General features: G+C 44.8%; 2 protein-coding genes and 1 pseudogene across 2 annotated transcripts in view; 2 read left to right on the forward strand and 1 right to left on the reverse strand.

Moving 5' to 3' along the window:
* Window positions 1–24,570, reverse strand: part of LOC119449490 (post-GPI attachment to proteins factor 2-like) — a 354,194-nt gene that overhangs the window by 60,016 nt on the left and 269,608 nt on the right. The window lies entirely within an intron of this gene.
* LOC119448208 (uncharacterized) lies at window positions 10,844–13,981 on the forward strand (annotated as a pseudogene).
* Window positions 20,185–24,570, forward strand: part of LOC119449482 (3'-5' RNA helicase YTHDC2-like) — a 67,243-nt gene continuing 62,857 nt past the window's right edge. Inside the window, exons 1-5 of the mRNA XM_037712663.2 lie at window positions 20,185–20,346; window positions 20,432–20,522; window positions 21,315–21,508; window positions 22,926–23,119; window positions 23,806–23,972. Of these exons, the coding sequence (XP_037568591.1) occupies window positions 20,247–20,346; window positions 20,432–20,522; window positions 21,315–21,508; window positions 22,926–23,119; window positions 23,806–23,972 (746 nt within the window). The 5' untranslated portion in view covers window positions 20,185–20,246. The remainder of the gene's footprint in view (window positions 20,347–20,431; window positions 20,523–21,314; window positions 21,509–22,925; window positions 23,120–23,805; window positions 23,973–24,570) is intronic.

Raw genomic sequence — 24,570 nt, forward strand, 5'->3', positions numbered from 1 at the left:
ACTTTTGACATGACAGCTCGTCACAGCAGATCCAGGAACGTGGTGAAATTCTATGCAAGACCTTGCTGGCTTCACAACATTCGAAGAAGCGACAGAAAAAGCTCAGACAAGAGCATGGGATTGTTTGTTTATTTCATGTAGCGATACTATCTTTGTGAAAGATGATCATCACTGTGTACTATACGCAATGTGCATGTTTATTTAAAATGTTTAGGTTATAAGAAGTGATTTAGGAGCCATTTAAAGAAAATATTGTTTTTAAAGAACAGTTTATCAGCCTGAACTGATTTAGCATTTATTGATCTTTAGTGTCCATTTAATTGGTAGAACCTCGCAGGTGTAATGCAGAAGAGTAGCTGTGGCTGCCACGTGTGTGCAGCAAGCTCTTTTTTTTTTGTCTGCTTTCATTTGCCTTTTCCTCATTATTTCTACATTTCAATGAAACAGCACTAATTTCTCTTTCTCTGTGTGATGGATTATAATAACCGACACGGCAGTCGGACAACATGCGCACCACAATCTCTATTCTTATATTAACGAACACCTTACATACAGATAACTAGGAAACTTATAGAGACTTGTTTTTGTGAGATAAACATGCGAAAAGATGAAACGTCCTACTATTGCTGTTGGGTCTGTGGTTCTTTCTGCGCATAGCCTTCGACAACCGTTGTGATTATTGAAGTGAAGTGGTTGAAGGGCAGGGCTCCATTGCGGCACATAGACTTGACTGGGTAAGGGCACCATAGTGGGAGCCAACAGCAAACCTGAAGCCTGTAGCACTTGGGAAGGGGCTTGAGGATCCCAGACCATTAGGCCGGTAGGGTCACCAGGCATCAAGATGCAAAGAACCAATTGGGAGCACCATGTCTTGGCTGGAGATTCAGGTGGGTTGAGTTACAGTGGAACATCCCTGAGCCATCACGATAAACAGGACCAAGCCAGTAGACAATACCAGGCCACTAGACCATCGGAGAACAGGCCCCTGAACTACAAGTCCAGCCAAGCTAGCTGGCCACTTTATCTTCTGAGCTGCTTCGCTACACGTGCAACATACAGCGGTGCTGACCACTTTGTATCTAGAGGGCACTCATTGAATGTGTTCCTACTGACGTGCTAGAGGTGACCAATAGACTTTGTATTTTGCTGGCTGACATGCAGTGTAGACAATTAAAGTACTTGTTGCTGACAGCATGTCACACACAACTGAAACAAAAATTGTATAAGCTTTTATTTGATATTATACGCAACTTAACACAGAATGATAAGTCAATCTTAAGATTTTCTCAGTACCATCTTTCTCTAATGACCACTACAACTAGAACTATGTACGCTATTCATTGTGCCGTAGCATAACTGAACTGCTATCTCATTGTTTTCTTAGCGTATTCTGAACACATTAACATAGGCAGTTCCTGTCTTCATATGTAGCCTTTAGAGAGAAAACGATACAGATGTGTTTCTGCGAATCGGCAAAGAGAAGCACTTTATTGTTGTCACACTTGGTGAACACAATGTGTATGTCAGTCATGTAGGTTCAAGTGTCAATGGCACAGCATACAGTTCTGTGAGAGGTGCTACGTTGCCTTAACTACACGTCAGTCACACTCGTAAAGCTACCATAGCGAAGAGTCCAGGTGGCTCTAGCTGGACTTATTGTGGTTTGTTATATGTTACATAGCTTTGCAGCTTTTGAGCACATTTACCGTTGTAAATAATTTCTATAGACAAGTACAAAAAAGCCCTGTGACATGGCACCATGTAAGATGGCCTTCACTAATGCAGAGGTTCACAGTGTAATTGTAGGATATAATTTAACCGAATGGACCTTTTCCACATATCTAAGTCATCTGACCCCCAAAATTTCTTGTCTGCGGTCTACAACATACACTCCTACCTCAAGAGCGGAGCACTTGGCAGACTTATGCTTTAATGTGAGCCTGCTGTCACTGTCAGAGTGCCTCCGGTCATTATTTCTTTTTCTTTTCAGTGTGCTATTCTAGGAAAATTGGTGCTGTCGCAGCTCGAAACTTATTCCAGATGAAATTGCGGCTATTCTTCCCTTTTGAGATATATGAAAAAGATCAATGGTGCCAATTGGGGAGAAAACACTACAAGAACATGGAACTAGTAGTGTGCATGGTTCTCTGGAACTGCTTTGAATTTATCAAGGATCAATGATTGTTCAATACAGAAATTGCATATAAGTGCAACGAGGTGGAATTTATCATGCAAAAAAGGTAAGGCGTGCAGACACAGACACAAGAGAAGTCGACAACACGAACGCAACAGAAAGAGAAGTGGACAACACGAACGAGATGGAATTTGTACTGGCTCTTGCCTATAACTGCATAAGCTCTTGCCTTCTAGATGACTTTATTAAAATTGTTTCAGTTCCATATACAGTATTGCTGGTCATGTATTGTCTTTTAAGTTTATTAGACAGTAAAAATCTTTCAACTTGACTGGGGCCTGTATAACATAAATATACACCATGATGCAGCTTTTCAGTTTTTCCAATCTATGCCAGTTTTGCCGATTCTCTGGACTGTCCAATAGTTCGATTTTGGCGTTTTACTTTATCATTGAACCTAGGTATCCGTCTTCTTTATGACTTACTCTCATGGCTTCCCTTTCATTTACTCTAAAAAACTTGCATGTGGCTACCAGACGTGGACAGCTTGCCTCATAACACACGCTGCTTTTGCCCTAACCTTTGTGCTAGGTGTCAGTCAGCATGGGCAAAGCAGCGAGAGCAGGGAATTGTAGAATTAAGGCAGAGGTGTGAGCAATTAAGGGAAGCCATCTCTATGAGGGTAGTGTGAGGAAACATATTTAGAAATGTTGGGAATTTGCAGTTTCTGTTTATTGGTCTATTAAATCTAGCTATTTCAGCACATGTTTTGCAACTTTCAGTTGCAATGTGTTTTTCTTAAATGCTGCCACACTCAATACTAGAAGTTTTAGAACCTATATTTCTTATTCACTTGATTCATTCATACCTACCAGCAGTAATTTTCGCATTTTACATCAGCTATTGAATGCAATGCCCAGGTGTGTTCTCAGTGTGCTTCGGTGGGAGTATAGTTACGAACAGTAGCGCACCCAGGATCTCTGCCAGGGGGGGGTTGACAGTTTGCCAATACCATCTAAACAGCACTAATTTCGATTTCTTCACGGGAAATTGTCCAAAAATGCGCTTTTTGCGAGTGTGCAGACGATTGCGTGTCTTACATTTTAATTACAGTACTCAAACGCGTAAGGAAAGAAAAGGGGTTAAACAAAAGGGGGGGTTAAGTCGGCCTCAGGGGGGGGTTACAACCCCCGAATCCCCCCCCGTCGGTGCGCCACTGGTTACGAAGTCCTTCAGGAGCTTTTGTTTTCCATTTCACTTTCCAACCATTTATTTAGTACTTTTTTACAGCTAGTCATACAGCAGCTATTTATTCTTAGAAATCTTGTTTGCCACCAGGCTCTAAAGATTTTGAGAGGTGTTTTTGCAGCTTTTTAAATGACAATTAGTGAACTTGTGCTTAAAAATAATCCTAATCTTCCCCGATAGTTAGCAGTATTTTTTTTTTTGTCAGTACAAGCACGGAGCTTAATTATACCAAGATAAATATGCCTGCTGTAAATGTATGCATCTGTACTCGACTATTCGATACTTACTATTCCCATTAGAAAAAATTTATATTTGCCAAGCTCTAATTATTTGCATTGAAGGAGTGAAGAGTTTCACGGAAGCTCATGTGGTCTTATCGAAAGAGGCATGGTAAGTAGTTTAAAATTGGAAGCCAACCTCAAAAAATTAAAAATTAGAGATGGTTCAACTTGGAGCTTTGTTCACACACAATCATGGCGCTCATGTAGGAACTGAAGCATTTAATAATTTTTATTTTTGTGGTTGGTGTTCAATATTGAATTGATTATTATAATTAATCGCATTCATCTAATCCTAAAGTTTCCATGCAAAGTTTTTTTTTAATGTATCTTTATTCACCACACAGGTACAAGTGATACATTTTCATTCTTTCAAGAATGTCACTAATGGAGGGTGTTATTTTGCGCTTGCACAATTATTTTCAGAGATTTCCAGCAAATATGTAGTCCTCATAAGCAATACCTAAATAATTTTAGTCTATGTGGTTATTCATTAACCATGTAGGCTTCATCAACTTGTGACACCACTTGGTCTTGGTAAACTTGTGAGCTCACAAATCTGAGCATGCAGTAACCCCCCTCCATATTTGTTGCGATGAAGGCTTCTCCTTTGGTGCTACTCTAGATGCGCCCCCATTTCCTGTGCTTACGACTATGGGCTTCAAGGCAGACACCCTCAGGAAAAGTTTTCATGCACAAACGTGGTTCTTTCACACTTTTGCTGATAAAGACGAACATTGAAAGCAAGGGTGGCATACCAGGCATGTTGGTCACAAACAGAACTGCGGGGGGGGAGTTTTGAAAGTATTCACCTAGTGGACACGTCCATTTCATATGCTGCTGAAGTGTTCATTGACTGGGGGCACCTGTCTCCTTCTCAAGCGTGCCCCAGCCCAGCCAATCAGAACTTAAGCGGCAGTTGAAATGGTTATGTCCATTCGGTGGACACTTACAGAATACACCCCCTGTGCTCTGTCCTATATTTCCGCCCTTCCCCATGTAATTTACTCAATAAACGACTTGTTCATATGTTAGGCACCTTAATCAATGTTCAAATAGCTCAACGCTTAAATAGGTATGTACAAGTAAGGCACTGTAAACCCAAGCAGTTAGGTTGGTGATTGCCACCATACAGACTCAACCAATGGCTTCACTGTAGCTTTCCATGGTAACTTTACTGTACTTTGAATGTAGAGAAGGCGGAACATAAAAACAGACTAACACTTCTCTAATGTGCATCACCCCCTCCACTTTTTTGTGTTGTTACAATCGGTATATTCAAGCCAAACGAAGTAAAAACAAAAAGGAATTGTGACACTAATTTCAATTCACTGCCTCGTTTTTAGTGTAGTAGCAAGATTTTTTAATTGCATTACCAGTTGTTACTCAGGTTTCCATCTTAATTTATTTCTCATGCTCTAAATAGGGCTAAACTGCTCCTTCATCCACAGCTATCAAGACCTTATGGCACCATCGGACATCTGAACTGAGTAAACGCTACAGAATGCATAATTTCTCAATACATTTTCACAGCTTCCTTCAGCTTTAGTTTCTCATTAAAGCCAGCATTTCTCTTGTGACCATCTTTAAAGAGTTTGTAGTAACGTACACCTAACATAAAACATGGATGCTTTGTAGTGCTAGCATGCTCTGTCCTAGAGTATATTGTTGTATAGAAAAATTGCCAACACACAAGTCCGACAAATGCCACATCAAGCATTGGTGTTTGCTACTCCGCCTGGTGTTTCAATTTTACAGCATGTACACATTTTACCAGTGCACCAGTAAAAAGGATTCAAAGCTCTTCCTGAAAGCTCTCACAAGCACTTATCACAATCAATTCCCCATATAAGTGGTTTTGCTACAGGGATACAAGCATAATACAGGGATACAAGCATAATTAGACAATGAGGAATGTGGGTAAGAACACTTTATTTTCAGCACCCATGTTTTTTTGATGAACTGCTTCTATACTGGTGAAATCTGTGCTTTTAATAAAAGTACACCACGCTACTTCATCACTCCATGCCAACTGCAAGTAACCTGTACCAGGAAGTCAAACCATGACGTGAGATGTTCAGTCTGTGAAAATAAAAAAAAGAGTTTGAAATGTTGACATGTAAAAAGTAAAGCACACTCAAGAAAATAAACACAGCACAAGAACAAATCCAACGAATCAGAATTACATTTGAGAGCAAACATATAGTTTCTATGACACAGTGAAGCAACCTTATTCCTCCGGCTTTTTTTTTTTTTTTTTGTGAGAAAAGATGAAAGTGCACATGTTCTGTCCCATTCTGTGTACCTTTCCCCTTTTCACACACAAAAAGATGTCGTCTTAACGTGCCCAACTGTCTTTGCATATCCATTTCTCTGCTATCACACCATAATACGTACAGTTAAAGGTTGTAGTGAAGCTTAGTTTAAATGAACCAACACCATCTATGTGCACTGTGCTACTAAACATGGCAATGTAAGTTAAGTTCACGCACAGCACATTCATGTGCTATATATGTTTGCTCTTGATTGTAGGTAAGGTAAATAAAAGGAAGGCATGTAAATAAGAATGGTCCCTGATGTGCTATGCAGAAGTGCTCTCCCATGTGGACAGAAGCCAACCGCAACCGCAGTGAACAAGACAGCTTATACAGCATTTCAAATCTAGGAACTCGATGTGCTTGAGATTTTTCTGATTTCATGGTAAAAAACCTAGACGCTAAAGGTGACACATATATACACAGGTCTCTGCTCAAACTACTCGTCTAAAAAATTTCACAGGTACTTAACCCCAACCTCTCTTGAGAAGAGCCTGGTTTTTGAACTTGGCAAGGCCACTAATTACACAGTGACTCCTTGCGATGTGATGTACGTAAGCACTTTACAAAGCATGACAGGTACACAACTAAGCAAAGAATAAAACATCACACATGCTGCCAGCAATGTTACTGCCTCCATTTCAATGTGGATGTTTTTAGCAGTGAATATGTCATTATAATGAATGTCATAATATCACAAAAGCGAAAGGGTAAGAGTCCTTGCATTCTGAGCTGACAAATGTGCTTTAAGATGTTTGACCGTAATAGACAATGTGTTTTGCAGCGAAGCATACTAATAGTGGCAAGGATGAACCTATCACGTAGGGTTTAGGTCAACTACGGTGGAAGTATCCTGCAGTGAGGATTCCGCTGTATTGTGGTAAAGCATATTGATAGTGAAAAGAGCTAAGTTGGCATGTAAAGATTTAGCCAACAAAAGTTGTCGAAACATCATCCTGCCGCGAAAATATGCTTTGTTCAGACTAGAAAGTTGAGACTTGTAGGGTTCGTCGCTGACTGAAACCCTTCACTCCTGATTCGCGTGAACCCTTCCCACTATCGGTACGCTTCACCGCAATGCACAAATATGTTGCGGTGATATAACACTGGACGAACAGACTGGTGCAAACATTTCGACAAGAGAGCTTGCCCTCATGAGGGCACATAGGCGTATTTACTGGGGGGGGGGGGGGGGGGGAGGGGAGCACTGTCAAAAGTGGGGGGCCAAAGTATGCCATTTGCCCCCCCCCCCCCTCCCTCTAGAAAGCGGGCACGTTCCCGAAGGCTGCATGGTGGAAAGTCCAACAAAACTACAGCTGAAGCTAAATTTCCCTTCTTAATAGAGTGGCCATGTGAGTAATGCTTTTCTTTACTACGTATCCTCTGCTTGGAGAGTGAGAATTGTCTTTCTTGCCTCCTCGGGAGCGCTGTAGCGGACGACAATGCGGGATTTTCCATACACGCTCATGCTGCGGAGAAGGCCAGGTGCTGGGCAGTTCCCGCCCTAACAAATGTCAGCTTGCGCTATTTTCATCATGCCCAGTGTTTTGAGACCACTATATCCGTATTTGAAAACACAATCAGCTTATTTAACCTACGGGTGAGGGGGAGGTTAGGATAACGTATTATAATCAGCCACGCCTAACGACTGGTGTGGTTTACAGCATGGAATCGTAGGATTTTCAAATGCTGGAACTATTTAATCTCTGGCTGGAGACAGCCGACAGCGTTGCAGTCTCAGTATTTAATCACCATAAAAAAAGTCTAATCAAACCTTTTCCAGGTATAGCTGCCGAGTATCACTGTGTAATCACGACTTATTGTAGATATGTTCGTGAAAGTGATCTTGGTCGAACGTGCAGAGCCATTTAAATACCAATAGAACAGGGACTTGAATTTTTTCTAAAGGCTTGTGTCAGTTTTGACCTTGTCGATTTCATTTTCAGGCTGTTTCTAAATAAGAGCTACACTATTACTTGCGTCCGGGCCGAAGCAAAAACAGCAGATATATTATATGTATAAAAAATGAGGGCCACTTTTTGGTGGCATGTACTGAAAGTTTGCACTGTGTAGGTTGCTTATGTGCTCCGAAAACAGTTACTGAATAGTCTCTTTCTCCAAATTTTTATGCGTTATACACAACATTTAGTTGTTTTCCCCCAGTATCCTTGGTAAACTATACGGGGCATGGTGTTTTTATTTATTCGAAGTACGAAGACATGTTCAGAGTGACGAGCGATAAATGTTTATTCTGTGTAGGTTCATTACAGTCTTTTTAGAAAGTTATTCATTTGGAGCGTTCCAGGGAGTCATACTGCCGCTAATCGAAATGTTTCCCAGACTCCTAAAGCAACAGCATAAGAGAAGGTTGAAATTCCATGAAAATAGAGATAATTTTAAGCGCAATGCGTTGCGAAACATTTTCTTTCCTGCTTTTAATGTAAGTGTTGCAAATTATTATTAAACCCTCGTTTTTCCATGTGTTTTCGTGCATCATGCGAGATTCGTTGTTTCTCCGGTGTCCTCTGTGAGCTAAACAAGGCATGGTATCTGTAGGCAATTGTAGGCAATGTTCGAAATGGGCGGGTTAAATGTGCATTTCCCAGTAGAATACTTATGAAAGTAGTCCATTCCGTTATTAGTCTGTTTTACAAGCGGTGTAAAACTTGGGCGGCTGCGCTGGCATAATTGCAACAACTAAGGTCAAGTTTTGTGAATATAAGGGGAACAATACGGCAAGTTTATGTGTGATGGTAAACTGCGTCTTTACAATCCACAGGCTTAAAAAAGATGTCACCAATTGTTTGCAAGTATCACGCTGCTGCTAGGTTTCCAAATGTCCCAAAAGAACTCCGAGTTTCAGATATTCTATACCTTGAAGGAATAGGCGGATTTTTTAAGTGCAATTTGTCGCATAGTCTTAACGTTTCTGGCTTAGTTAGAAGGGTTACCAATAATTATTGAATCCTCATATGTCATTTATTTTTGCTTTTCCATGCATAATATAATAGAATGGTTTGCCTGGCATCCTCACGGAACTAAAGGAGGCAGCTTCATTTTATTTGCTGACTGTAAGGACAAGTTAATTGGTGATGTGTAGCAACATACAGCATTAATGAGAGGGTAGCAGTCATAATAAAGCTGAATAGGAGGTATAGGTGCGGTCACGCTTGGAGGAGGGCAGTAGACTGACCTCGGCACCCGTGTCTACAAGGAACCGCAGGCCGGAAATGCGATCCATGACTATAAAAAGGCTGCCGGGTTGTAAGGCGAGGTCACATGCCGCCGTCGGTGATCTCGCGGTGCGTTTCCCGACCATTCGCATGGGGACTTGCACTGACGGGCGCGATGCTGTAAAGTGCGATGGTACCAGCAGATAGGCGAGCCTCGAGGACTGCGCGAGCGGCAACAGGTGGGGGAAGAGGGACGGCGGCTGGGACATGAGGTGGAGCCGCACTGGTCATGGGAGGACGTCCGAAGGGCGTCGATGGAAACGGCGAGCTGGTCGATCCGGGACTTTAAGCGGGCCATGATTGAGGACTGTGACGTTGAAGAGAGGGCAGCGACTGGCAGAGAAGAGACAACCACCGGCGCAAAACGCCGCGAAGAAGATCCAAGAAGCGAACGGGGTGGAGAAATCCTTGAGAGACGAGAACGAGATGCTAAAGCGGAGAATCGCCGAACAGGACGCAACCATCAAGGAAATCAACGAGAAGGTAACGACATTAATTGCGATGCAGCAACAGCAGCAACAGCAGCCGACGCCAGCGCAACAGAGGAAACAAGAGATGACCGAGGACGAACCAGAGGTCGAGGTAGACCCGAGAGCCACGATAGCGGCAGGACCAGCTCCCAAGAGGAGAGCCATAGAGGGTGCCAAAGAACGAAAGATAACGGAGAAAATCGAAAAACAAGGTGACAGACTCGACCATCTTGAGGCGACCAGCAAGGTAACCAACGAACGCCTCACCGCGCTCGAGCAAACGGTTCAGCAGATGACAACCAACATTCAGAGCACGATCCAGAACATGATAGCGCAGATGCAAACACAGCTGCAGGTGCACATACAGGCACAAATGCAAAGTATGGAAGGACAGATCATCGCCAAACTTCAGCAATCATGGCCGGGACAGCACTCATAGCAGTAACCACACCGCCAGTGAGAGACCTCTTGGTCTGGCACTGGAATTGCAACGGCTTTACCGGCAAGAGAGCGGTGCTGCTGCAACAGTTGCAGCAACAAACGAGGAAACCAGACGTAATAATGATACAAGAAACACACAGCGAAGAGACACGAAGACTCCCGGGCTACCGGTCGCACGACAGCCCGCCGAGCGAAAGGGACACGTCCAAGGGCAAGGGCAGAGGGGTCTGCACCTTCGTTAGGAAAGGGATCACCTTCATGGAACACGAACTGATCAGCAGAAGCGCCATCGAACACTGCACGGTGGAAGTAATTACAGGCAAGAAGAGGAAGGAGAGCACTTTCCTGGTGAACGTCTACAGCAATCCGTCTCACGGACAACAGAAGTTCAAGGCACTATTTCACAAGGCGAGTAGAGTCGCGGGGAGCAATACGCTCCTAATGTGCGGAGACTTTAACGCTCCGAACCAAGGCTGGGGCTACCAAAGAACGACGGTCAAGGGAAGAGAGCTGATGCAAGATGCCACCGACGTGGGACTGAACCTAATCACGGATCCGGTCTTTCCCACCAGAATCGGTACATCGGTTACGAGAGACACCACTCCGGACCTTACCTTCATCAAAACCGAAGGAAGAACGAGACAAGCGCAATGGAGAAACATGGGACAAGAGTTGGGCAGCGATCACTACATCGTGGAGGTCGTCGTACCGCTCGAAGGCCAAGGCAACACCGGCATAAGGAAGCATCGCATTACGGATTGGGACGCCTTTCGAACGGCACTACCCGCGGTGCAACTGGACATTATGGACATCGAACAATGGGCGGCTAACGTCGATGAGACGACGGAAAGAGCCACCAAAGAGCTGGAAACGGACGAACGGATAGACAAGATCGACAGTCGGCTCGCCCACCTGATAGAAGCCAAGCAGTTCATAAAGGCGAGGTGGCAGAAGCAACGAACGAACCGAAGTCTAAGGAAGAAGATCGCCGAGCTCAACAGGCAGATCAAGGCTCACTGCAAGGTGCTATGCACCCAACAATGGAACGAGGCCTGCAATGAAGCTGACGGACAGTTACACAAGGGCAAGATGTGGAACATGCTGCGGCACCTCCTCGACGAAACAAAGACCAAGGGCCACCAACACAACAACCTGGCCAAGATCCTACACAAGGCAATCTACGAACAGAGAGAGGACGAGATCAAGCGGAACTTGGACGCCAAGTACCTACCAACCACCCCCACGGAAAGACACCCGGATTACCAAGGCAGCGAGAACGAGACGCTAGATCGAGACATCGAGACATGGGAAGTCAGAGCTGCTCTGCAGGATCTCAATGGCAGGTCCGCCGCGGGTCCCGACCGAGTGACCAACAGAGCGCTCAAGAATCTCAACGAAGCGGCCATCGAAACACTCACGAAATTCTACAACAAGTGCTGGCAAGATGGAAGGCTACCGAAGCAATGGAAAGCAGCCAAGACGATCCTCATCCCCAAGCCTGGCAGACCACCAAACATAGAGAACCTCAGGCCGATCTCGCTGACTTCGTGCGTGGAAAGGTCCTCGAGCACGTTCTCATGAACAGGTGGCAGCGTTACCTGGAAGAATCGGAGCTCTACCCGAATTCCATCATAGGGTTTCGGAACAAGCTCGGGACGCAAGACGCCATGATCTTACTGAAGAACGAGATCATCGACGATATGACGGCCACCAAGGACAACAGAACCATACTTGGGCTGGACCTGCAGAGCGCCTTCGATAAAGTGAGGCACTCGGCTATCCTGGCCCAAGTATCCAGGCTAAACATGGGCAGAAAGACATACGAGTACATCAAAGACTTCCTGACGGAACGGACCACCGAAATCTGCGCGGGAGACCTGCAGCTCGAAGAGAAGAAGCTGGGCAGCGTCGGAACCCCGCAGGGCTCGGTGATCTCCCCGTTACTCTTCAACCTCGTGATGATCGGGGTGGGCAACCGGCTAGAAAGAGTAACCGGAGTCCGGCACACCATCTACGCCGACGACGTTACGCTATGGGTACCGGGAGGATGCGACGGACACATCGAGACAACGCTGCAAGAAGCGGTCAACGCCATCGAGGAGCAGCTGGACGGGTCTGGACTCGTCTGCTCTCCGGCCAAGTTAGAGCTGCTGGTGATTCCACCGAAAGGAGCGGGCAGGAAAAGAAATATGGAATTCAAGTACGAGCATCCCAAAGATTACGATCAAGACGGCGGGAGGACAAGTAATACCGGAAGTCGAGAAGATTCGAGTGCTCGGGCTGCTCATCGAGCGAAATAGAGTAAACGGTGAAACGGTGAACAAGCTCGCGGGTAAAGCGGCCGCGGCAATGAGACTCATCAAGAGGGTGTCCAACAGAAGAGCAGGGATGAAGGAGGAGAGCCTGACTAGGCTCGTTCAATCCTTTGCAGTTAGCCACATAACGTACGTCGCCGCCTTCCACAACTGGAAGCCGAGTGAACGTAACAAGATAGACGCCACCATACGCAAGGCGTATAAGGCGGCACTCGGTCTCCTCGGGAGCACGAGCACCGAAAAATTCATGGCGCTGGGAGTCCACAACACGCTGGACGAAATAGCCGAGGCACATAGAACAGCGCAACTCGAACGTCTCTCTGAAACGAGAACCGGAAGACAGATACTGCGGGACCTTGGCCTCGAGCCGAGCGAAGGCAAGCAGCAGAACAACGTACCTATACCGGATAGCATCAATAGAAAGCTCAGGGTCTGCCCAATCCCGAAGAACGTCAACCCCGAGCACAACAAGGAGCGGAGGTTGGCGAGGGCCAGGGCTCTCGTGGACCTCCACGCCAGAGAAGAAGGCGCCGTCTATGTGGACGCGGCGGAGTATCGAGGCAGCAGCGACGCATACGCGGCTGTGGTCGTCGGAGCATCGACGGGTGCAACGAAGACCGCAGCGAGCGTCCGGACTCGAGAAGCGCACCAAGCGGAGGAGGTGGCTATCGCCTTGGCCGTCTCCGACCCCGGATGCACTACAGTGCTGTGTGACTCTAGAACGGCAGTGAAGAACTATGCCAAGGGTATGGTATGTAGTGAGGCAGCGCGCATACTGCGCAAGGTCGAAGACATCGGGCGCAAAAGTGCTGCTGTGATCAAGTGGTTTCCCGCCCACATGGGCAGTGACGTGTCGGAATGCGGGAACGCGAACCACAACGAGACGGCCAACGCGGCCACGCGAGGACTAACCAACCGCGCGGCTGCAAACGCGACCGACTCGGAGTGTTGGTCGTGGTACAGTGCCAAGGACAAGATGACCACCTTCAACGAAATATTGAAATGGTACAGACTGAACAGACAGACTATGCCCCCACCTCACCCGGGGCTTACCCGGAAGGAGGCAGTTATACAGACAATTACAGACAGGGTCCCTGCTCACCCCGGTGCTAGCTAAGCACGTGTGTCCGAGTGTGTACACGAGTGACGTGTGTAGACTGTGTGCGAAGGAGAGAGCTACCGCGGCTCACATCCTTTGGGACTGTGGTATAAATCCGAGAGAAGCCAGTGAGAAGACGACGATCCCGCCGCAGCTAGAGGCTGCAACGAGGATCTACGATCAAGAGACACAACTCAAGGCCGTCCAGCAGGTCTCGGCAGCTCTAGGAAGGCAGCAACCTAGCGAAACCGAGGATAAGGGGGGCGGCACCGCCAGGAAGGGGGCGGCGGCCCTCTCGGACCCGCGGAAGTAGCGAGAGAGCAAGACCTCGAGGAGCATAACGCACGAGACTGACTAGTGGCCGCGTCGCGATGAAAGCTCGTCCTCCCTGCTTGGAGGGAGCCTAATCGACTCTGCAGGCATTCTCAATAAATTTATTCTCTCTCTCTCTCTCAACTGTTCGAAAGAAACAGCTTTGCTGGAAATCGGGTTGTCGCACACATGGGCTATCATTTTTTTTCTAGTGAATATTGCAAGTAATTTATGCTTATTGTACTTTGTTGCATAGAACTTCGACAATAGTATTATCTAAACTAGCGATACATTTAGGCTGTAATCTTAAATACCAAGTACGTTTAATTATTAATATTGTTTGTAGCAAATGCACATTTTTTATGTGTGCTGTACTGCTGCTACTGGGCGGGATCCTAGACCTCTGTGAGAGACTCATTGCCTCTTGTTCCTGCATCATATTGAAATTTTATGCAGTTGCAATAAATAAATGCAATTTCAAACAATTTTTCAGGCTCTTTCACCTATTGTAATAGTAATTTGCTATATACAGGGTGTTTCAGCAAACACTTTCAAAATTTATTTAAGGTTACCTGTGGCAGATAGCACAATTCTAATTAATGAGCTGGTCTACTCGAAGAGGCGGACATTACTTGCACAAAAAATTGAACTGCATAATCGAATGATTAACAAACATTCACTAATTAAGTTTTTAATTAATTACCTGATGGCCCAGATTGCAATGAACAAATTGTAGCCGTGGAGTTCGCAAGGCGGATCCACTTGGAACGAATTCTCCGGATGACACCAGTTTCGAGATATTAATTCCCGAACTTTGCGGAGAAATGCATTGGCGTTCCAGTTAATTTTGTGCTGCAATGCATAAAACGCCGTTTTGTTAAGAAACTAACTGGAACGCCAATGCATTTCTCCGCAAAGTTCGGGAATTAATATCTCGAAACTGCTGTCATCCTGAGAATTAATTCCAAGTGGATCCGCCTTGCGAACTCCACGGCTACAATTTGTAAATTGCAATGTGGGCCATCAAGTAATTAGTTAAAAACGTAATTAGTGAATGTTTGTTAATCATTCGATTATGCAGTTCAATTTTTTGTGCAAGTAATGTCCGCCTCTTCGAGTAGACCAGCTCATGAAATAGAATTGTGCTATCTGCCGCAGGCAACCTTTAAGAATTTTTGAAAGTGTTCGCTGAAACACCCTGTATATATGTATATATATATATATATATATATATATATATATATATATATATATATATAATTGAGTTGTCATAGTGTCCCTGCATCCTGATACTGCGTCATAATCGTTTTAACTGCGTCAGGACCGCGTGTAGCTGGTAAGTGTGCATGCAACAGGCACGGCGGCACTGCAATAATTTTGAGTAAGCTTCACCGCGTAACACAAATATGCTGCGGCGAAGCTGACTTTAGGAAGCCGATTCATTCAACGCATCTTACGAGGCAGGTCTGCTTATCACGCTTGGCAACGTAGAACATGTGATGGTTAGGATCATCACGTTGCAAGGCGTGTGACGCAAGGTGGAGGAGACAGTGCATTATTAGGAAACACAATTATATTAGACGGCACGTAAAGACGAAGAATATCTTCAACTAGAATGACGCATGCAAGGTTGTTTGTAAACAGGACAAAAAAAAAACATATATGTATAAATATATATTTATATATATATATATACATACAGTCTCAAGAGGTTGCGGTCAAAGTCCGGGGCGTGGTGAGACTCGTAGAGTCCTTGAGGGGTGGAACACTCGCTAGTGGAGTGATGACCGACGTGGAAAAGTAGACGTTGCAGTACGGGGCAGGAAAAGGTGGACGGCCCACAGCTCCGTAGACGGCAGCAGGCCGATCTGAGGCCTCGTGCAAGGTGACGACCCGAGGCGTTCGCCTCAATGATGGACGCCCGGTCTCCTGAAGCTCGCGCGTAGATGCGGGTTCGAGTTTGTAGCAGGCTGCTCCGCGGTCTCGTGCCGTGCAACGACCCAAGGAGTTCTCTGTCCCAAAGACGGACGTCCGGTCAAGTGAACTTCAATCATAGATGTGGGTTCCGTACGCCCTCCGGCCCTAGTCGTGCTGGCGTTCGAACGATCTCCTCTGCGCGAGCCCCTTTTTTCATTTGCTGCACAAGCCTCGCTTGTCTTTCTTTTCCTCTTGTTGAGGACAGCCGCACTGTCGTCTGCTCTTGTGATCCTTGCTTTGCAAGTACTTCTTCAGAGAACACCACACTTACTGCATTCATTTGTCTTGTTGTCATTAATTGTATTGTCGTAGTGACTACCTGCATCCCGCAGTAGCAGGCTGATACTGCGTCATAATCGTTCTAACTGCATCAGGACAGCGTGTAGCTGGTAAGCGTGCATGCAACAGGCACGGGGGCACTGGCTGTTGGGAAACTTCGAGACGCTCTTTCGCACAGTAATGCCATTTGTCTTATTAAAAAAGAATGCATGTGATGATTAAATGAAATGCAGCAAAGCTGTAGAAAAGCAGTAGCAAGGCTGTTGGACCATCTCACGCAAAAACGCGATCACGATCTGGCGGAACAGCTTACCAAGCCAGGATTTCCTTAGGTCCTCGTTTTTTCACGCATCATTCACTGAACCACACTACTGGATAGTTCCGTACACGTACTAACGATCCTGACCGAGGTGCACAGGATGCCACGGCCCATTCCACGGGCCGGCTGCAATTTGACGCGGCCACGAGACAAAATATGCACGCAAGATAAGTAACGCCAACACGTCAAGCAGCTGACAGCCCCAACCTTTTATTACATGCATATAGAGTGGAAAAATGGATTACTTACGCTGTAGGAAGGCACAGAATACGGACCGCTTCACAACGCAACCGGCCCCGAAAAACAGCCGCCATGAAAATAAACGGATGTGACATCATGGGTTATAGCGGAAGTGACGTCATGGGTGAACGCAGACGTTTTGGGCGCCCTTTTGTCTGCTGCGACCCGGTCGCAGCTGTGGCGGCCTATCTGTAAAAGAGTTGTGTCATTTTGTGAAAAATATCCATTATTATATCCGCATCAATTTGGGTTTCATAAGGGCCGATCGACTGAATTAGCTATATTAACACAGAAAGATTTTTTCTTGAACGGCTATGAAGAAAAGAAATTAACGTTAGGTGTATTTATCAATTTTTCCCAAGCCTTTGACAGGATCAATCGAATTACTCTACTAAAAAAACTCTGAACATTACAGATTACACATTACATTACATAGATTACAGAATGTCCAGGATTACCCCTGGACATTCTAAGGCCTTACTTAACCCATAGGAAACGATGCATTTGCATCTCAGGAGAATGAGTAGTCAGACTCCCTGAATTTAGAAGCTGGTGTTCCCCAAGGAAGCATATTAGGGCATATACTGTTTAACATCTATATCAATTATTTAACAAGCATCAGTAACTTACAACACTGTATAATACACATAGATGACAGCAGTCTTTTCTTGCAATCATGTAATGCTGATAACTTATCACAACTAGCACACACTGTCCTTGATAAACTATATTGGTGGAGTAAAGCAAATTCCTTACAGATTAACTAAAAAAAAAAACCAAAGCTGTTCTTTCTGCACCCGCCCAAAAACATGCAAATCTTAATCAAAACATATTCTATCGATCAGAACGAATAGATGTCACCGCGAACGTGAAAACAGTGGGAGTGATTTTTGATCAGCAGTTAAGATGGAACAAACATGTAGAACACGTGGCAACAAGTATGGAAAAAGCATGCGGTGCACTTTGTAGGCTTCGAGATGTTCTTCCGTTAAAACTACTGGCTCATGCCGTATAACACCATATTTATTTCTCATGCAAATTATTGTAGTCTTGTATGGGGGACAACACCACAAAAATATACAGACATTATCTCTAAAAAAAATAAACATTGTGCCACGTTGCTTGTATTTCTTATGACAGTCATACAAGTACATTCTTTTCTAATTTTAATGTTCTCTCATTTCATTACAATTATCAGTTGAATCTTGCTATGAGATATAAAGAAAGCATAAAAGATGGCCACACGAGATTTATTGATCTTTGTAATCTAAGCAAACCTCATCAGCACAATTATGACATTCGGGAGCAAGAAACTTGGGCTGTGCCTTTTTCACGAATTAATCATGGAAAGGACAGACTACTGTGCCGAATATCGCGATTACTTAACAGTCTTGAAAAAGAAAACATGGATCTTATGACGGTTTCACGTCGAATTCTGAAGGAATATTTCATTAGCCGTGCTATTGCATGTGAATAATGTATGTTGTATTTGCTTTTGCCTTTCTTGCTTGTAAGTATGGAAGAATTTTGTATTTGTCTTGCATGTGAAAGTGCTTTTATATATTCTTATGTGCCTGGAAAAATTTATTGTTTCACCACGTTACATAAGTCTGATTTCTGTTAGGAGAAGGCGTGTATTGTTGGTAAAAAAAAAAAAATGTTGGTTATAGTGTATGTTTTCAAACATGCATGTTAACATGCCGTTAGAAATGTTTTTCAAAATATATTTTATGTATCGATGTATTTTTGCATGAAAAGAGTTCACAAACTGTCTGCTGCCAAATACTGTAGAGGCAGGGGCCTTTGTCAAGCCGCTGCAAATAGTGGCTTTTTGCTTCAGTTCAAGGAATGGAAAAAGAATGGATAAAACATCACACATGCTGCCAGCAATGTTCCTGTCTCCATTTTAATGTGGATGTTTTTAGCAGTGAATATGTCATTATAATGAATGTCATAATATCACAAAAGCAAAAGGGCAAGAGTCCTTGCATTCTGAGCTGACAAATGTGCTTTAGTATGTTTGACCGTAATACACAATGTGTTTTGCAGTGAAGCATACTAATAGCGGCAAGGGTGAACCTATCACGTAGGGTTTAGGCAAACTACGGTGGAAGTATCCTGCAGTGAGGATTCTACTGTATTGCGGTAAAGCATATTGATAGTGAAAAGAGCTAAGTTGGCATGTAAAGATTTAGCCAACAAAAGTTGTCGAAACACCATCCTGCCGCGAAAATATGCTTTGTTGAGACTAGAACGTTGAGACTGGTAGGGTTCGTCGCTGGCTGAAACCCTTCACTCCGGATTCGCGTGACCCCTACGCACTATCGGTATGCTTCACCGCAATACACAAATTGCGGTGATATAAGAGTGGTCGAACAGACTGGTGCAAACGTTTCGACAAGAGAGCTTGCCTTAACCAGCTTTTCTTGGCAGTTTTCATATAGGTGAGTACACCTGCCAATACACTTATTACGCTCCTGGGCGCGCGTACATAGTTAAGGAACATATACATGTCCCGTGATAGCGGCCCCTTTTCACTTTTGGTATGCTTCACTGCAATAATTTTTGGGTAAGCTTCACCGCGTAACACGTCTACTGCGGCGAAGCTGACTTTAGAAAGCCGATTCATTCAACGCATCTTACGAGGCAGGTCCGCTTATCACGCTTGGGAACGTTTGAACACCACACTTACTGCATTAATTTCTTTAGTTATTTTAATTGTATTGTCATCGTGATCCTGCAGCCCACAGTAGCAGGCTGATACTGCGTCATAATCGTTCCAACTGCATCAGGACAGCGTGTAGCTGATAAGCGTGCATGCAACAGGCACGGCGGCACTGGCTGTTGTTGGGAAACTTCAAGACGCTCTTTCGCGCAGTAATGCCATTTGTCTTATTAAAAAGAATGCAGGTGATGATTAAATGAAATGCAGCAAAGCTGTAGAAAAGCAGTAGCAAAGCTGTTCGACCATATCGCGCAAAAACGCGATTTAACCCGATCTGGCGGAACAGCTCACCATGCCAGGATTTTCTTACGTCCTCGTTTTTTCACGCATCATTCACTGAACCACACTACTGGATAGTTCTGTACACGTACTAACGATCCTGACCGAGGCGCACAGGATGCCACGGCCCATTCCACGGGCCGGCTGCAATTTGACGCGGCCAGGAGGCAAAATATGCGCGCAAGATAACTAACGGCAACACATCAAGCAGCTGACAGCCCCAACCTTTTATTACATGCATATAGAGTGGAAAAACGGATTACTTACTCTGTAAGAAGGCACGGAATACGGACCGCTTCACAACGCAACCGGCCCCGAAAAACAGCCGCCATGAAAATAAACGGACGTGACATCATGGGTTATAACGGACGTGACGTCATGGGTCGCACCAAACGTTTGGGGCACCTTTTGTTTGCTGCGACCGGGTCGCAGGAACGCCGGCCTTTTTATTATTGAGCGTTAGTCAGTGCAGCTTTTTATCTGGCAACAATCACACTGAATAGCGTCCGTGATCTGTGGCGTTCACAACTTTTAGTCGGGCAGTCAGCTGCTGACAGCTCGAAAGCTTCGAAAGTATCAACGATGACCCGAAATAACAAGAGGAATGTTGCTGTCGGTGAAGCGTTTCGCATAGCCGTCACGACGGCACTTCAAAAATTCTATCATACTGAAGACCAGACAGGTTAGTCCTCAAAAACCTTCAAGTCGTACTGCATAATGAGCGTTACCGTTGCTCTTGAGCTTACAACGACTTTTCTGTCTTGCAGAATATGAGTTTCCGTCATCATTCACGGCTGAGGAGCGAGCATTTATACACAACTACTGTCAGACGCTGAATCTGAAGTCAAAAAGCAGAGGGTAATGTGTTTATTTCGTACTTCCCAATATTGATGCACAGTTGACATCTGAGTCGCACACTGATCGGCCGCGGTTTAGTGTCATTCTTTGTGGGTTTATCAGCGCTGTTTCTGTAGGTTCAATTGGGGAAAATAATGTTTAAAACAGAGGCATTACTCGAATCGTCAAAACTGATGCACTAAGCGCATTGCGTCTTGTAGCGTTCGAGTGCTTACCGGTAATGCGAAAATAAGGCGATTGCTCGAACAAGCGTTGTCATGTCCACACCAAAGGCATTGTCCACACCTACGGCATACGTTGCATGCTTAGGACAAGTGTTAATACTTATGTGCTCTGAATAAACGGCAGGCTTGATGGCCATGTGAAGTCAAATTTTGGGGCGTTTTCGATAAGGTGTTTTAAAAACAATTTATTATTATTTATTGCACCTAGCCCCTTAACTCGCCCGTTACTTCGTTTATTGAAATTTGTCCCATGATTGCCTTGCGACATCGTTTCGTAGGCCAACTGCATTTCCTCAAACATTGCCTTCCTGCTGATGTAGTTCTTACGTCTCATGAATGGGGCCAAGTCATCTTGGCTTTCCCCCTTGAGCTACATAGCAATGTTCACGAATGTGGCTGTTCCTAGGATGTTGTTCACAACTCTCATTGTTTTTTGTATTCCCCTCCCCCCCCCCCCCCCCCCCCCCCCCCTTCACGCTTAGACAGAAAGGTAGTGTTCAAAATTGCTGCATGGAACGAAACGTCAGGGTTACACACAGCTCAACCTTTGCTCTCTTTTCTTATGCAGGAAAGGATCGAATCGTTTCCTTACTGCCTATAAGAAAGTTGGTTCCACTATAGTTCAGGCTGATGCCGGCTTTACTATGGGGCCCCTCTCGTGCCGATTTGCCATGCTGCTTCTGCAGAAGTTTCCAGTTAATTCTCATGAGCGCCAAGAGCTATTGCCTCCCACTGAGCGAGAACGCCTTGTTGGTCAGGAAGGTATGTGTGCACCTGTTTTCTCCAATATTGTTGCGTCGAATCGCTGTGGTCTTGCTGGTGCAGATCTTTAAAATAGCGATAGCATGAGACAAACTGGTGCGTAAGCAAATTTAGGGCGACATTTGTAGCAAAAGGTACTGCACAAAATAGATGAAGACGAGAAGGGAGAGACGCGGACTAATGCAAACTTTCAAATAATTTTATTTCAGTCAGAGTTCGTCAGTTTAAACATATTACCACATATGCACAGTGAGGCAACAGACATTCACTATGGGGAAAAAAGAGAGATATTTCTTTCAACTTGCCCGCATTGCACTTTGCTTAAGTGGTCTGTTGTATAGATTATGTGACTTATACATGCTTATCAAGTGGGCTCAGCAAAGCATGGTCAGTGCACCTGAGGAAAGACGGACTTCCTTCAGTGTGTCTGGCCAGCTCAGAGGTGGAGCAGAGGTATAATTTCTCTCGCCAATTAACAACTGAGTATTTCGGGCTTGAGTAGTTGTATTGCTTGCCAGCTGAATGGAAAGGGACCAGCATGCTGTCCAACGAAGTGGCTTGTTAATGCTCAAAATTATTGTCTAAGTGCTACAAGACATAGCAGGAGAACATTTCATCAAATTTTTTGTGCTTGCATCATAAGCACGCTGGTAATCTGACTTGAACTCTCTTCTATTCACATTCATGGCTTGAAAAGTAATTGAAGACTGCCAGTGTAACATGCAATAACCAAAATAACAAACTATAAACAAATAAAGTTAAAATATAAATTTAAAAAATTCAAATAATCAAAGCAAAGTAAGTACCTCAGCTGTATTCAAACTTTCTGCGTACTCCACTGCACATTGGAATTCTAAGTGACTACCATGAAGACATTTTTAGAGAATCAATGTCTTGTGATGCCGCTGTTTTGATCGCTTCTATAGTGCACAAGATAGGCGTAAATTGGCATCTTGGACTAATTCCCTAAGTGACGGTGGAAGCATGAAGTGAAACAGGAAAAGAAGAGCCAATAGTGCTCTTCATTTGCTAAAAGCAGGCTGGTGGCATTGTTACACCTCTATGGGTGAGGAGTTGGAGTGAAGGTGAGTACTAGAGGACATGACATCAACATGCAGGTTTTAGCAAAGGAATCAGTCAAAAAAAAAGGTACTAAGCGACATCTTGCAACAGCATCATGGAGCTGGTAGTAAGGGCAGGGGAACGTCTATCCAGAGGAGACGCTAGAGTGTTTTTTTCGGGCAGCACCGCAAGAAAAGCTTTTGCTAATCGTGTGCGCAGGAACTATTCTTAAAGTTTGTTGCTAATTAAAACTGATTTTCTTCTGTGGACAGCAGGACTGCGCTCTGTATCTATTGTAGGACGGTGCTGCTATGAATGCCTGTGTAACCGCCCTTCTTTTCCCTGGCGCACACAGTGCGTGACGTGAACCGCACAACGGCGCGACTCAACTGTGGCATTCCACAAATTCCACCTCGCTGTGAAAGCACCCTCGATGCCCAGCGCCAGCGTCTACCCATCTGGCAGAGCCGCCAAAAGTTACTGACCACCATTGCCCAGAATCAAGTGACCATCGTCATAGGAGAAACTGGCTGCGGCAAGACCACTCAGGTGATCCACCGGTCATGTGGGCATGTTCAGCTTTTATGGAAATATCTCTTCTTACTGCTAACAAGAAGTCACCCGCTGTACTTCTTTCTTTTATTTGTTTGCCTGTGTGTGTGTGTGTGTGTGTGTGCGTGCGCGCGTGCGTGCGTGCGCGTGTGCCAATTATTGGAAGGGGTGATTGACTGCATGATTCTCAACAAAGACGTTAAGTTGACAGAAACAGGTAGGCTTGAAGTAATGAGCAGTGGTGGAACAAGGAATATCGCTGGAGCCTACATTTTCACAAGTAAACTAGTCTTCATCAGGGCAGCAGCTGCTTTCCTTAGCCGCATTTTTATGTACGTGTAGCTCACTCTCCCCGAACTTCACTAGGGGAGGAGGGGAAGAATTAGCTGGTGCATAGAGGGCACTCACTGAAGTAAAAACATAAAAAAAATTGGGGGAAAAAGGGGGGCACAGGAGAAGATATAGGGGAGGGACAAAGCAAGGTTTGGGGTTGTGATAAAACAGGTAGGGGTACTGGTGTTTGATTCTATCTAGAAGTCCAGAATCTGTTGCTCGCTTCCTCTAGACAGCTGTGTTTGATTACTGTACTGTGCAAAAATTCTCGCTTATCCTGCTCAAGTGAGTCTCAATCTCAGTCTTTTGCATTTCTTTGTAATCACTGCTTGTTGGTGCACTGTTTTCAGGTGCCACAGTACCTGCTGGAACAGAACTGCAGCCTTGGTAATCCGTGCCGCATTGTCTGCACTGAGCCCCGACGACTGGCTGCTGTGGCTGTGGCCGAGCGCATTGCTACAGAACGAAATGAAAAGTTAGGCCACACTGTGGGCTACCAGATACGACTAGAGAACAGGTGGGAAGGTGTATCGTCATACTGGTTTTCATAGTGTTCAAGGGTTCCCATGAGACACTGAACGCCTTTTAAAGGGTTGTAAATAGATACACTAAATCCATTTAGACTGGTGAAGTATTCCTTCAAAAGTCTGTTTTTGTTAATTTTGTGGTAAAATGTTGATTACTAGAAGAGGGAAATGAGATGCATTCCTTGAATACCATACGGGAAACCCAGCGCTGGTGTGTCAGTGTGACGTAATGCACTTCAATGTGCTATTTTGTCATATTTTAGTTGTTGGGGCATGAAAATACCGTAGTTAGAGCTAGCTAAGTTCAATCTTTTGCTGCTTTAGAATGCAACTTAGTGCATTTTTACCAATAGAGAATTAACTAGGCCCGAGCAGAAGCCATCAAAATTCACGACATCACTGCAAGCCGGTGTGGGAACTTAAGCCAGCATTGCTGCCCGTCTTTTGTTTTTGCTTCTTTTCTATCTTATCAGGACTTTCGCCATAGGAGTGGTGTTTTTGTTATTGTAAAAAGATCATTTACTAATACGGCTCAACTTATTTTGCTACCCCCTAGTGTCCATTTGATAAAACCTATCGTACGAAGCC

Source organism: Dermacentor silvarum, chromosome 4, assembly GCF_013339745.2.
Source record: "Dermacentor silvarum isolate Dsil-2018 chromosome 4, BIME_Dsil_1.4, whole genome shotgun sequence".
In the NCBI taxonomy this organism is placed as follows: domain Eukaryota; kingdom Metazoa; phylum Arthropoda; class Arachnida; order Ixodida; family Ixodidae; genus Dermacentor; species Dermacentor silvarum.